Raw genomic sequence first — 15,458 nt, forward strand, 5'->3', positions numbered from 1 at the left:
TCTGTTCTGCTGTGTGGAAACGGGGCTTTTTATTTGGTGCTCATAATCAATTTACTCTTACTTTTCAGAACAGAAAAACTGTGGCTTAAAGGCCAATATTTAGAGATCTTTCAATACTAAGGTATAGTCGAGGAGCATTTCCTATTACTAAGGAAACCGTTAATCTAACTGCATCTGAGAACACTAAAGGATGACATGAGACAACCTAAATTGTGCAGTCTTTCATTCAACAAGAGACACACATTAAAGACATTTTCCTTCAACTGAAATATTTTTAAATCATATACCTCGGCAAAAAAAAAGGCTTTGCAGTACAGTTCAGTTGGGGTTATGCAGTTTTCAACCCAACCATTAACTGACATATTTATTTTAGCTCCCAACCAAACATGAAACACTGACGTTTGGCTCCCAGCCACGAACAAACCTATTATTTACTCCAAGCAATCAAAAAGGCTAATAATTATTTTTCATTTAGCGGTTCAGTTAAGCATCAGCTTTTCAACACACCTTAAAATAGGCCATCACGTCATTTATTCATTCTTTATAGCATAATTCGAATGTTCAATGCACTTTTAAAACACCAGCATTCTAGGATCACTTCTGTTGCTGTAGTATCCCAACATCTTACAAACAACAAAGTCTCATGACCCTCCCAAAACAAGTACACTATAAATAAAGAAATACATGGGTGTGACTTCTTTTTACATTCTATGGTGTGACTCCATTAGAGTTATTGTCACTGAACAAGAACCTTTGTATCAAATCAAGATGAGGATTGATTTGGATAGATAGATAGATAGATAGATAGATAGATAGATAGATAGATAGATAGATAGAATTGAACATCACTAGTCTCGTGTGACTTTGAGTCGGTGGTCGGGTGGGCGTTGCAGATGTTGAAGTTGTTGTTGTTAGAGGCAGAGTGTGGCAACCGTCCCCTGTCTCCCGTATGGTACAGATCGTGTTGATGTTTTTACAGTCCATATCAATGTGGTGACAGCAGACATAGCTACACACGGTGTTTATCAGACGGAGGAAACGTTATGTAAAACACGATATGACCCGGTCACACGCACATGCACGCTCACGCTCCTGGCTCCTTGTTTACTATCTTCCCTCTGTACAGTAGGATTCCTGGAAATCCAATTGGCTGGATACCGCCCACCCGCCCTCCTATTGGCTGGATATTGTCTATTAAGTAACAGTTCCATGTGTACAGCTGCAGACTCCCTACATCTTCTAAACCTCGCGGCGGAATCAACATTTTGTCTAACTGTTAATTCTCCTACGCTATATGGTTTTATATCATATTCTTTATTTAATCTGTACGTTCTAAGTTGTTTGAGGATGACCAGTAAAATGAAGTTTGTACGGTCGCTGATAAAGACAGCAACGCTGGCTAATGTGCCCAAACACATCGATCATTTCTCCAAGTTCTCCCCTTCTCCTCTCTCGATGAAGCAGTTCTTGGATTTCGGTAAGCAGCGACAGTTTTTTTTTTTTAAACAGTGATTCACGTTACGTCTGTCCCAACCACAGACTGTAACAAATGTATTTGTAGTCCCTTGTTTTTATCAACGTTCAATAATAGCCTAAAACAAGTGATCATAATTATTATTTGCACGTGCTTTTATCTTTCTTTATGCTGGGTTGTCATTTAGCCTTGTATAGGGACAGGAAAAAAACACAACATGTTATTATAAATGACTATGGTTGAATTTCCTTAAGTATGCAAAGTTGATTTTTTTGGGCTTGGGTTGCACCACCAGACGAAACATGAAGCTTACACTGTAGATTCCCGTGTGTGCAAGGTGAAGATGTTGATGATGGTGACAGCTTTCCCTGCTCTTTTTGTCTTGATAATGAAAATAATGACTGATCTCAGGAGAATTAGGCCCACCTTGTTTATGCCACACATTTTAATGGGGACAAGGATCCTGTGGCCTATTTTATTACAAGCCTTCATGTTCACTAAAATGATGATTGTTGGACTAATGCTACATCTTAAAGAAATTAAACAAAATATATATTCACAAGTTGTTTTATATAAAGAATCAAGGATAACTAAATTAACACACTGTGATAGTTTGACATCGGGCATCTTTTTTGTAGCCTACTAATAGACTCTTGTTATTCATGTGAACACCACATCTCAGGATCACCTGTAATGAACAGCTTCAGATCTGAAACAAACACCCAATGGAACCTGTGGATAAACTGATAAGAAATTGGTAGTGAGAAGTCAAAGGTCACTGCAACCTTATGTCTGTCCCATCCTGGTAAACAAATATGTAGGGCACTTTATTACATTTGGCATAGATGTCTCGGCTTAAGAACAAATGATTAGATATGATTGTCAAAGGTCGGTGTCAGCTCTCCACAAACAGATCTCACTATAATTTAAGAGATTAATGATTATGACACAATGACATAAAAATGAATGAAATATAGAAAGAATACATTTTTAATCATTGGGAATGCAATAATGTTGATCAAACCTGGTCTATTATTAGGCTCTATCATTATACTCTAATAATGGCACTATTGACATCTGCAATTTGTGAGTAAACAATTTCTCCTAACTTACCCCTCATGGTCTGTTCTGCTGTCAGGACAGTGTCAACTGACATTCACATGCTCTGCAGGGAGAGAGACAGAGAGGGGGAGATTTTTTTTTTCAGTTTTAAGTTTGAGTGGAGTTGCAAGAGCGCTCATGTAATACATATTTTATGTATATTGGCAATTTACAAATTGCACCCCTAAGGGCCACAGTTACAGTGTCAATGTCACTCAGGCTGATGTAAAGTGAAACATCACTGATTTGCGGAGAAACACAACCAGGGGGCATTTGAAGGGGAGGTTCAGAGAAAAGCAGTTTGAACACAAACTGTTCAGACCTCATCTGAATCTTATGTAGTTTTTACAGTCCAGTGTGTATTATGAATATATACTGAGTGTAGTCATTATTCATAACCTTGGACCTTTTTACGTTTTTACTGAATTTTCAATCACTTCTCACTGCCTGTCTCTGAAATATACAGTATTTATGAATGCACCATTAAAACCCAGCAAGTGGATCTTATGTTAAAGTCAAACTTATTTCATGGCTATATTTGGGTTACATATTGTATCTCCACCATTCTGTCTATTCTCCAGGCTCAACCAACGCCTGCGAGCGTACATCGTTTGTTTTCCTTCGTCAGGAGCTCCCTGTGCGATTGTCCAACATCATGAAGGAGATCAACCTCCTACCAGACCGGCTCCGGTCCACGCCTTCAGTCCAGCTGGTCCAGAGCTGGTGAGATAAATTGCTGAGTATTCACAAAACGACTGTTGAGGATTTGAAATGCCTGACTTAACACATTTCACTTGAGTTGTTATTAACATCTGATTAGATAAATGTTACGCAACATTTTGACATCATATTGGCAGATGAGTCAGTAAAACGAGTTTATGCTACTTTCAAGGTATTTTCATAAATGTGCTTTATGAAGAGCGTTACACTTTCCTGTTTTGTACAGATTATAACCCCAGGACTTGTGAAAGTCTTTTGAGATTTTAATTTTAATTTATACGCCTGCAGTAAAGAGCAGTCCAACATTGTTATCCTCGATATAATCAGACATTATATTTCCATGCGGAGAGGTTGGGGTGGGGATGTTTGTGTGTATGTGTGTGTGGGTTGAACTTTGTTCCAGTTACTCCTTTAACACCCCCCCCCCCCCCCCCCCCCTCCCTTTCTTCCTTTTCCTCGCTCCCTGATGTTGTTAACAGTGAGGGGAACAACACGTTCAGAGCAGGAGCGTCACAGTCGAGTGACAAGATGAAAAACAGGCACAGTGTCACCTGTAAGAATAATGTGACTTTAAAAGGCAGTGAAAGTTTGAACCCACTTATGATTAGTGTGAAACGCTTTTACAGAGTGGGAGACGTTGAAAAAAGCAGATGTTTTTTTATGAATCACAAAATGTTAAAACTCTTCCAAACACACTTGGTGCTTAATTCATTGTCAGTGTTTAGAGGCAAATTGAAAAGTTCTTCCATGGAACATCTCTCTCTCTCTCTCTCTCTCTCTCTCTCTCCCTCTCTCTCTCTGTGTGCGTGTGTGTTTTCCAAATCCTGAGAGCATGTTGTGATGGTTTCAGGAACTTTCTAGGAATTTGGGAGGGGGTGCTAAACTTGACAGGATGACTTCAGTGTAAAAAAAGACATTATTATGATGGATACAGTGCAGTGTGGTTGATATCTCGTATGTTTAGAAGAGTCAGCTGACCTGTGTATGAAGTCTCTGAAACGTAGTTCAGAATTATTTCGAGAACTCACTCGGGTCACTCAAGGGACTGAGACAGATTTATTCAGATTGATGAAGAACTCAAAAAAAAAAAAAAATCCATGAGTCATTGATAAGATACTGCAACCCGGACTTGCTGCTCACTTTCTCGTGACTGACTGGCAGGTGGGTCATCCCAGGGAACAAGTGTCCCATTGGTGTTATTTTCCTTATGTTACGTCATCACACACACATGTCAATGATGATGGAAAGCTGTGTTTACAGTTTCTCTCTCTGTCTCTGTTTTGAATTCTTCCATTGCAATGGGTGCATTGCAATGTACCCATAATAGTACCAGGGGTTTAAAGTGTATACATGTTTATCTGCCATGATCAAGCTAACGCTATCGCTTGTGATCGCAGACATGCTGAATAACAATCAATGACTCTCTTGTGTTTGTGTTCCTGTAGGTACATCCAGAGCCTGATGGAGATCCTTGAGTTTCTGGACAAGAACCCCGATGACCAGGAAGTCCTTGAGACGTGAGTGAAACACAGATTCAAGTAGGAAAATATAAGCACAGATCTTTTTTTTTTTTATCCCAACCTAACTTCCTCTGTCGCCAACTCAGGTTTGTGGAAGTTTTGGAACTGATCAGAAACCGGCACAACGAGGTGGTCCCTACCATGGCTCAGGGAGTCATTGAGTACAAAGATGCCTTTGGTCAGCAGGATTCTAATAACGACCACAACATCCAGTACTTCTTGGATCGCTTTTACACCAGCCGTATCTCCATCCGCATGCTCATCAACATGCACAGTAAGTAGACCACACTGTAGCTGGTTGAAGCACGAAAGTGGCACCCGCATTCATTCCTAGAGGCAATTGTAGTAGGAAGATGATATCACCAGATTTGTTTTTCTCTACTTTCTTGCAGCGCTTGTCTTCTATGGCAACACAAACCCCGCTCACCCAAACGACATTGGCTGTATTGACTCCATGTGTGATGTAACAGAGGTTGCTCGAGGTAAAGAGAAAAGGAGGGGAAAATAAAGAGAATAGGCCTCGATTTGTCATAATATGGTTGATATCACAAATTCATTAATTTATGTTTCATTAAAGTCTCTTACTGTTTCAACAAAAACTTCATGTATCAATCTAGCTGTAACAGAGGAGTGTTGCGACCCAGTTAAAAAGTTTATTTATTCTTTTTTTTTCTTTTTTTTTGAAAGTGAAAATTGAGGTCCTCAAATTAGACATTACAAGCTAGTCGACTGCTTCTTCTGTTAGTATACAGGTTCGGTTCAGCTCACTGCTGACATCCTAACAACATTACTTAACAGCAAGCAAATCTTCAACTATCGTGTTACATTCAGTTGGACGTGATGAGAGTTACAGTCCTCCCGAGTGTGCTGGAACCTGTTTGACACTTTGTTTAATGGTTACCGACGATGATCATGTCATTTAACAGACAAAAAAATTACAAGCACAGCAAACGTGATCAATTCTGAGAGAGAGAAAGACTAACTCAAGAGAGCCTGAGCTGCATTTTAAGAACACCTTACACAAATTGACGAGGTTTGTTGCAACACCAGTTTTTAAGACCTTGTTTAAGCTGGTTTTATCATCGCTGGATTCATCCAGACGAGAGGCCTGAGTGTCACATTTGGCTTACAGACCTTCTGACAGCTATCACATTTGCTTTGTGAATTTCTGTCACGACTTCTTCGACTTCTACAAGGTGCACAGACGGGCTTAATGTTCCAGCAACCTTAAACGACAACACATTAGTCAGACCTGCACACACACGTAGTAGCTGCTCTGTGATGGTAAAAATGAGATGATTTGTTTTAATTATTAGTTTTTATCTGTGTTTGTTTTCAATCAATCAATCAATCAATCAACCTTTATTTGTATAGCGTCAATTCATAACAGATCTTATCTCGAGACACTTTACAAAAAGCAGGTAAAGGACCTTCTGTTTAACAAAGCATAGTTTTATATTTTATTCTTTTTGTATTACAAAAACTATTTGTGATGGGGCAAAGCAACTCCTCATATTATCAAATGAATCATGTCGATAACTGGGACAGAGCTGGCAGGCTGCTCATCCAGTCTGGCCTAGATTCAGTATTAAAACAGAACAAGTCTGAGCAGCTGGTTTGTGACCATTACACTTGCTATTTGTTTCTTAGAATCAACCTGTATCATACCTATTCATCTTTCCTGTCCCTGTCCACAGGGCAAATCATAATGTGTTTTTTTTGTCATCTCTATAGATGCCTATGAGAGTGCCAAGATGCTCTGTGAGCAGTACTACCTGGGCGCCCCAGAGCTGGAGCTCCGGCAGATGAATGGTGAGACGCCAAAAAAAAAAAAAGGTTAACTTATGGAGTAGTTTGTAGTGGGACTGTATTAGATGCTTATTATTAACCCTGGAATGCTTAAATTAGTAACACCATCACTAACGCTGGATGATTGTTACGCGATATAATATACCCAATAAAAAGTAAGTAAGTAAGTAAGTAAGTAAGTAAAATTTATTTATATAGCACTTTTCGCAGGCAGGGGCCACAAAGTGCTTCACAAACAGGGTTTAAAAACATCACAAGCAATACACAGACAGTACAAAAATCATAGCAGCCCTAAAAGAGACTAATTAAAAGCCTGGACAAATAAAAACGTTTTCAGTTGACTCTTGAAAGTGACAACTGAATCAATTGAGCGCAAGGATGATGGAAGTTCATTCCAGAGGCTCGGAGCAACGACCTGGAAAGACCGGTCACCTCTAGTGTGATAATGAGCTCGAGGGACCTTCATCAGGTTCTGATCCATAGACCTCAGCGCTCGCACAGGAGCGTAAAGCTGGATCAGCTCACTAAGGTAAGAGGGAGCCTGACCATGTAGGGCTCTGAAGGCCAGAACCAGGATTTTAAACCTGAACCTAAAAGACACTGGCAGCCAGTGAAGGTCTTTCAGAACAGGGGATATGTGGGACCTCCTATTTGTGCGGGTCAGAATTCTTGCTGCAGAATTTTGAATTAATTGCAGTCTAGAGAGCTCTTTCTTGTTAAGACAAGAAAACAAACTATTGCAATAGTCTAAACGTGAAGACACAAAGGCGTGGATAATGAGCTCCAAATCATTCTGCGAAACCATGTTTCTAAGTTTGGAGATCTTCCTCAGTTGAAAGAAGCAGTTCCTTGACAGCTGTTTACAGTGCTGGACTAAAGACATGTCTTTGTCGAAAATAACTCCCAGGTTTCTAAGACTAGGCTTCACGGACTGGCCTAGGTCCCCCAAGAACTGCTTAATCCCTGGAATTGAGTCATCAGGGGCGAGAATCAATGTTTCTGTTTTCTCAGCATTGAGCTGCAGAGAATTTTCGCTGAGCCATTGTTTGATTTCCATCAGACAAAGACGTAGGGAGCTCAGCTTCTGGATCTCGGACGGCTTAAAAGAGCAGTACAGCTGGATATCGTCAGCAAATAGGTGGAAAGAAACATCATCGAACCTTCGTATGATCTCTCCTAGAGGGATCAAATACAGCAAAAACAAGACAGGACCCAAGACGGAACCTTGAGGCACACCACACAGCAGGTCCGCAGACTCCGACCTTATTTGGTTGGCTGTTACATTGAAGCTTCGTCCAGTTAGATAAGAAGAGAACCATTTTAGAACTGAACCCGACAGTCCAACTTGATCCCTCAGTCTTCTCAGCAGTATCTGATGGTCTACAGTGTCGAAAGCTGCGGACAGGTCCAAGAGAACCAGGACCGTGAACTTTCCAGAGTCAGCAGCCATCATAATGTCGCTGGACACTTTCAGTAAGGCCGTTTCCGTGGAGTGTTGCTTACGGAAACCGGACTGAAGCGGTTCATGGATGCTGCTTTGATCCAGGAAAAGGGTCAACTGATTACAGACCACCTTCTCAAGGATCTTTGACATGAAAGGGAGCTTAGAAATAGGCCTAAAGCTATTAAGATCTGTTTGGTCTAGGCCTGCTTTTTTTAGTAATGGCTCCACTATGGCATGTTTGAATGCAGTAGGAAACACACCAGTGGACAAAGACAGGTTAACCATTTTGGTCACACACGGGCCGATTTCCCCAAACACTTTTTTAAAAAGCCTACAGGGAAGGACGTCAGATGAGCAAGAGGAGGGCTTCATCTTAGACACCACTGCTGAAATATCAGCAACCGTCACAGTCCTAAACAAGGACCACAAGCTGGAGACAGGCTCAGAAACAGCAGGGGTAACACGAAGAGGGGGCGGGATGTTGTCCTTGATTATCTTTATCTTGTTTGTGAAGAATCTCAAAAAGGCATTGCTGTCAGCTTCACAAAACACAGGGGTAACTGGGGCAGCAGGACATACAAGTGAGTTTATCGTTTCAAATAACACTTTGGGGTTTTTCTTATTTAGTGCTACCAGTTGGTGGATATACTCGGATCTGGCATTTTCGACCATCACATTGTATGAAGACACAAGGTCCTTGAGGTAGAGCCTGTGCACCTCAAGGTTAGTGGATTTCCACAGGCGTTCAGTCTTTCGACATAGTCTCTTTAGATTTAGGATGTCTTCATTAGTCCACGGGCGAGCTTTTTCCCTGGTAGAGGAGTTTGTTTTAACAGGAGCCACCTGGTTCAGAATTTCTACACAGTGATTGTTAAAACAGTGAGTGAGATCATCCACATCGAGACAGTTCATGACCAAGACAGGATCAAATAAATGAGAGAAACTATCTGCAGTATTAGCAGTGATAACACGCCTCTGAGACCTGACTGTTGAAGGCTTGGGCTCAGGACAAAAGTGCAGATCAAACAGAACAAGACTATGATCACTCAAATGAACATCATTTACAGACAGGTTTAAAATGTCTAGGCCAAGCGTAAAAACTAAGTCTAAAATATGGCCTTTTTGGTGAGTGGGCTCAGAAACATGCTGTTCAAAATTAAAAGTTTCAGTCAATGTTAGAAGTTCCATTGCAGGGGAAGATGAGCTGTCATCAACATGAAGGTTAAAATCCCCAAGGATTAAAACAGAGTCCAGCTTTATAATAGAGGACAAGAAGTCACTAAAATCCTTTAAGAAGACAGCGGCAGGGCCAGGAGGACGGTAGATCAACACACAGTAAAAAGGGGATGAGGAACCCATCTTAACCATCTGTGATTCAAACGAAGAGAAATCTTGGGACTGGATCAGTTTGCATTTTTGGACCTCCCTGTGAACAATGGCCAGGCCACCACCACGGCGACAGGGGCGGGGCTTCCCGACAGCAGAGCAGCCAGGTGGACAGAGATCATTTAAATGAATGAACTCTTCATCTCTCTGCCATGTCTCTGAAAGACACATAATATCCAGGTTTTCTCTTGTAAAAAGATCGTTTAGTGAATGAGACTTGTTCGCAATTGAACGAGCATTCAATAGGCCGACATGGATTGACGTCTCGGAGGTAGTGTCCGTGTTGAGGAGCGGGATTGGACGAAGGCACATCCAGCGGTCACGTGAGCTCCAGCTGGTCCATGCTGGAAAAGCCGGCATAAACACGGAAGTAGGCGATGGCGATGAAAACCCCTGACCATGGCTCCAGCACTGCGAAGGGTCCAGGACAGTTGTTGAAGTGCGGGCAGGCGGCAGCGAGGACACGCTGACGCACACATCGAGGAGAGGGATCTGGCGCAGGAACCGAGCGTGGTCCCGGCAGCCGAAGACGACGGAGCCCCCGTGCGCCGCAGCACGTCTTCGCTTTACTTGGATACCGGACCGAGAGCCTCTTTTTCTGGACCTCCTGGATCTCCTGCGGGTCTTTCTCGGCACCCGATACAGCATCAAGTAGTCCTGTGAGTCGGGATGGATTTCAAACGGAGGCGGAAATGCCTGTTTGTAACGGTCCCAGGTATGAAACATGTCCTCCAATGACACTTTGATACGAAATAAAGAGTCCCGATCATAGGTTAGTAAAGCCAGGACACTTCTATTTGTCATCTGGGCTGCTAAGATCACATATAGTGAAACAATAATCATCAATAATCTACAAAATAGAGAGCGAGCCGTGGCACTGCCAGTCACAGGCGCCAGTACGGTTTGACCATCAAAATGTATTAAATTGAAGATACCCCAATGGGGGAAATTCAGTTGTTACAGCGGCTCAAAAACAAGAAACAGGAAATATAAACAGCATCAACAGCAAAAGAGTTAACAGCTATGAGAATGCTTACACTAAATTAGATTATGACAATAAATGACAAAGTAGAGTAATGTTCTTTTATTTTCCAACTGTGCCATGCCTAACAAAATGGAAAAAAAAAGTACCATAGAAATTCTCCAAAATGAACAATTAGGAGAAAAAAAATGCTAAAGAGAAAAAAATAATGAAACTGGAAATTTGTTCTTTGGTCCACCCATTCTTGGGACGTTTGAGGCACAGTCTCCTTGACGCATGAACGGCTGCAGGAGAGAGAAACTATTGCCGGGTGAAAATAACCCAAACACATGCCTGAAGGAAAAGTATGTTTTGGAGAAGGGAAAGACCTAAGCCTTCAAATACGTCAAAGAAGCTACCCAGGGAGCCATAAGACAAACGCAACATCATGAAAATCATGTTGACACGTTTGCTCAGGTGAAAATCACCAGGGTTAATGTCATCCGTGTATTGTCTAGAGCACATTGCAATGAGCGTTGCCCATGTTTGAGTGCCAGCACAATACTCTGAAGATGTTGTTTTCAGTAAAACGCATTTTAGCCACTAAAGCCCTGACTGTTGTTTTGTTTTCCCCTCCTCTAGCCAACAACATAAGAGAGCCGATCCATATCTCTTATGTTCCATCTCACCTGTACCACATGCTCTTTGAGCTCTTCAAGGTAATAAAACTGTAGCTGCTGCAAACTGAAAACACATTACAAACACTTAATCATTTTCTGCTTTAGTATTAAAGGAGCCTTCGCAAAAAATTTGCAGTGTTTTTTTTTTTCAACCTGAATACCATCATAGTTTTATATTTTGTACCTCACCTACTTGCCGGTAAACCTCTCTGTCCCCTCTCGATATAGAACTCCATGAGAGCCACCATTGAGAACCATGAGGCCAGTAGAACCCTCCCACCCATCAAGGTCATGGTTGCTCTTGGTAGAGAGGACCTGTCAATCACGGTAAGTTGTTGGGTTAGGTTGAATGAGTCCCTCTTATCCTGATCATTCTGATCTCAGCGGTGCGTCGTGACCCCTTTGGTTTTTGGCTGCGCTGACTCATTTTATTCAGCTGCTTTATTTAGTTACATAAAAGCCCATAAACACTTGGTATCAATAGGAGATCAATCACCCACACCCACATGCCTATATACTCACATTATTCCATCTTGGCACACCCAGCACCCATATCACGTCGCTCAGCGCACCTTCAATTATTACTTGCAACGTCAGTAGAATTCAAATTACAGGTAGAGTTACACTCAGGCACTCATCATGGAGGCAGCTCTGTTACTTTTCAAGCTGGCATTTTAACAAATTGCAAATGGTGACTCCAAACTGAGACCTCTTTGACATCATCAGAGACAGTTTGTGAAGTAAAGCAGTTTCCTAGAAGTTGAAACAAGTACAAGTATTTTGTACGTTGAATGTCTTTATTTCGATTTATCGCTGCCTGTACATTTTACCAACTGAAAGACTGCGTCTCAAACGGACCTCGTAATGAGAAACCCGTACAAATACTGAAAGACAGCAGTTTTTTTTTATTATTACTGAACACATCAGTTCTCTCGCTTTACAATACAAACAGTCCTGTATTGAAACAGTCATTACATTCTCTTAACAGTAAATGCTGTCAGACCAGTTTCAAGGTACATCAAAAATCTGTGGCATGTTTGCCACCCAAAACATTTGTCAACACGTTTGTTTTTTATGTTTTTGTTGACCCTAACTGCTGACTGTACTATACAATTATTTTTCGACTCGCTGAATTCTACGTCATTCTGTATCACACTGAGCTTTTAGATTCAGATTTCAGCGCTGGAAGACTTTACAATGTGCAGCATAAACGATTTGTATATGTGACAGAAAATTCACCTTTAGTCTTTTTAGACACAAAATGACACCCATGTGTTTCCATGTTCATTACTGTCAGCTGGCAGCTCATTGGCCGAAGTGATTGAGAACAACTTGTCCTCACACATTCAACTGAGCGCTGTGAGCTGAGCTTCAACCTGATCTGTGTTTAAACAATAATTGTTAAAAAAAAAAACATGGCGGCGCTACTTGGCACGCTTGTGGCTCTCACAGTAAAAACATGACATTCCTGGGTCAAAACAATTAGACTATTATAGTTCTGATTTTGAGGAAGGCCTTGCATGTCATTTTTTTTAATCTTGCCTCCATCTTGACTGCTTTGCGTCAGGTCTTCATCATCATCTCTGCTTCTCTTGTAGATGAGTGACAGAGGAGGTGGCGTTCCCATCCGAAAGACAGAGCGTCTGTTCAGCTACATGTACTCAACAGCTCCGAGACCATCCTTTGGGGAAAAACACAGAGCTCCACTGGTAAGCGACTTACATACAGACACACATTCAAACACTTTATTAAAACATCAGAAGAGCTTACCTGTGTGTGTGTGTGTGTGTGTGTGTGTTTACAGGCAGGGTTTGGCTACGGCTTGCCCATTTCTCGTCTCTACGCTCGCTACTTCCAAGGAGACCTCCAGCTCTACTCAATGGAAGGTTATGGCACTGATGCTGTCATACACCTAAAGGTAACACACACATACAATACATCTCATGATATAGCCAACTTCAATATTGACAGATACAGATTCTAGATTAAGCTGAGGCCAGATGTCCAAGATTCTTACCATTTGCTTGCATTATAATTAAAGGCAGGGTAGTTGCATTTAAAAAACTAGCTTGATTTTGAAAGTAGCATTCTCTCCGTGCTCCGTCTTCACCCACCCGCTCCCCTCTGTGCTCCCTCAAAAGCCACGCCCCTCACATACATTTGAGTGTGGACTCGTGCATGCATCCCTGCTCGAGAGAGGGCGGCCTGATTGGTTCAAGGAGCGCGTACCGAGTGCAGACATAGGTCGAAGTTTTTATGTTTACAACTGCTATAGATGACCGTTTTTTTAAGTTTCTTTCTCAGATCACATGAATGATTAATTTATGCCAGGACCTAAAGACAATTTCAACCAAAATCTTAAAAATAGTGTCTCTTGGAAATGTCTTACTCTGCCTTTAAACTAATTACTATATTTAGTAAAAACGAAAAAACCAACCAACAAAAAAAACGTGCTGTATGATAATTTGTTCTCTTTGTGTGTCTCTAGGCATTGTCTACAGACTCTGTGGAGAGACTGCCAGTTTTTAACAAGACCGCTTTGCGCAACTACAAGCTGAGTTTGGAGGCAGACGATTGGTGCATTCCTTCCAGGGAGCCGCTTGACTTGGCCGTCTACCGCACCTCCAAGTGATCGAGTCTAAGCGTCGCAGGAATTCTTACTCTGAACACTTTTAAGGCCATACAGTGTCCTGTCAATGGAGGGAGTTAGGGGACATGGTAACTCTTGATCTTCAACACTCTCACATGTGGACCTTTGCTTTTTCCCCTATGCTCAGGAGGCTGTGTCCCATGTGCAACCTTAAGTCCTTATGAAAACAATATTTAAGTCTAGAATGTGAAATAACCAAGTACTTTTGGTTTCTGTACCAAAGCAAGCTGCTATTATTTCACATCTAACCTAACCTATAATTGCTGTTATATGGTGACAGGGCTCTACTAGGAGTGTTGCTTTTGAAAGGAAAAAATAGAACAATGCCTACAAATCTCACAAGAATTCTAAAAATCTAGGTATACTTTTTACACAGAACAGAATTTTAGAGGACAAAAGCTGAAGTGACAAATAGAGATTCAAGAGAACACTGGCGTCTGATTGTCTCGGTCCTTCCTTGCTTGGAGCCAGCATCTTATCCCTAGATCTCTTCCTGCTTTCTTCACTCGTGCTTTAGATAGAGGAAGAGAAGAACCGGTTTGGACAAACAGTCGACCTCACAGTTCCAGAAAAGTGTGAAGTACAGAGTGAATTCTGGAGAGGGGAATTCATGGTAGGGCTGATTAAGAGCTTTAGACACCATTTCTCACAACCAATATTTACAACAATCACAACATTAACCCCACTTGAAAAATAACTTTCATTCTTATAATTTAGGGATCAGTTTTGCTGATTACTTACTGGGTATGTACGGGCTCTGCGTAGTCGATCAGGTCTCATCAGAACAAAAAGTGCCTCTACATGTTCAAAGAGAAGTGTCGTCACCTTTTTTTTCTTCTACCAAAAGCAGAACATTTATTCTTTGTGCCTTTCCTGCTGTAAGAGTGAATCAGTCAGCGGGAATATGACTTGTGTGTTTTTCTTTTAAAACCGTTTTTGGACAACTCAGTAAATTCTCTCTTCAGTTCCTGTTTTGTGGCCTTGTACTGATGCAGAACAAACACTTGCTCAGCTGCTAAGTTACTGATAGTGAACAAGGATTAAAGATCATTGTTAGTGTTTGAAAGGTGCTGGAACAATGTCTAGGAGTTATGTAAACTTTGTGATCTGTTGACAGAACAGAGGTTATTCATTAATTATATCTGCTTAATGTTTAGAGGCTCTGAAATCAGCTCTTTATTTTAGACCTGTAACTGGTCCAAACTGCAGTGTGTGTATGTTTCTATCTTGTACGGTTTATTGTGATTCACTGTGTGTATTCACGAGCCCAGACTTTGTATTATAACACGGTCTTGTATTCTATTGTATATATGTTTGAGGACTTCTATTTTTATAATGAAATGTTTGGGAAAATATATCATCCACAAAGAAAATGTAACTTCTGTCTTTATTGTTATGATCGTCTCTCGAACACAGAGGAGTTCAAGTGTGCTGTGTGTGGATTTGTAACAGAAAGTCCCCGTTAGTTCTACCATGAACTCTTACAGATGAAAGTGATATACCTGACCTGGGACCAATCAGAGACTGAGAGTTATATAACGCCAGCATGGAACGACGTGGCGGAATGCTCGTGTGTGTGTGTGTGTGTGTGTGTGTGTGTGTGGGCGACCTGGTTCCATCTCACAACAGTAATGGGTCAAAGCGGGGACTTTGGTCACCATGCTGGGTGTGTTTGTTGGGATGTCCGATATCATGCAGTCTGTGTATGTGCCT

At 41.4% G+C, this 15,458-nt stretch overlaps 1 protein-coding gene across 1 annotated transcript; it reads left to right on the plus strand.

Moving 5' to 3' along the window:
* Positions 1–1,202: 1,202 nt before the first annotated feature.
* On the plus strand, positions 1,203–15,118 carry LOC306838681 (pyruvate dehydrogenase (acetyl-transferring) kinase isozyme 2, mitochondrial-like). Its single transcript, XM_079367001.1, has 11 exons — positions 1,203–1,477; positions 3,157–3,298; positions 4,741–4,812; positions 4,902–5,089; positions 5,208–5,297; positions 6,550–6,627; positions 11,058–11,134; positions 11,324–11,422; positions 12,694–12,804; positions 12,900–13,013; positions 13,584–15,118. The coding sequence occupies exons 1-11, from the start codon at positions 1,210–1,212 to the stop codon at positions 13,725–13,727; spliced, it is 1,383 nt and encodes a 460-aa protein (XP_079223127.1). The 5' UTR covers positions 1,203–1,209; the 3' UTR covers positions 13,728–15,118.
* The last annotated feature ends 340 nt before the right edge of the window (positions 15,119–15,458 follow it).

This window comes from Symphodus melops (genome assembly GCF_947650265.1).
Source record: "Symphodus melops genome assembly, chromosome: 17".
Classification (NCBI taxonomy): domain Eukaryota; kingdom Metazoa; phylum Chordata; class Actinopteri; order Labriformes; family Labridae; genus Symphodus; species Symphodus melops.

What these genes read in the sequence shown, in the direction of transcription:
- LOC306838681 (XM_079367001.1), top strand. Translation starts at nt 1,210, where the DNA reads ATGTGTACAGCTGCAGACTCCCTACATCTTCTAAACCTCGCGGCGGAA. An exon ending in GGAGCTCCGGCAGATGAATG is followed by an intron (nt 6,628 to 11,057) that starts GTGAGACGCCAA and finishes CCCCTCCTCTAG; the next exon opens with CCAACAACATAAGAGAGCCG. An exon ending in ATGCTGTCATACACCTAAAG is followed by an intron (nt 13,014 to 13,583) that starts GTAACACACACA and finishes GTGTGTCTCTAG; the next exon opens with GCATTGTCTACAGACTCTGT.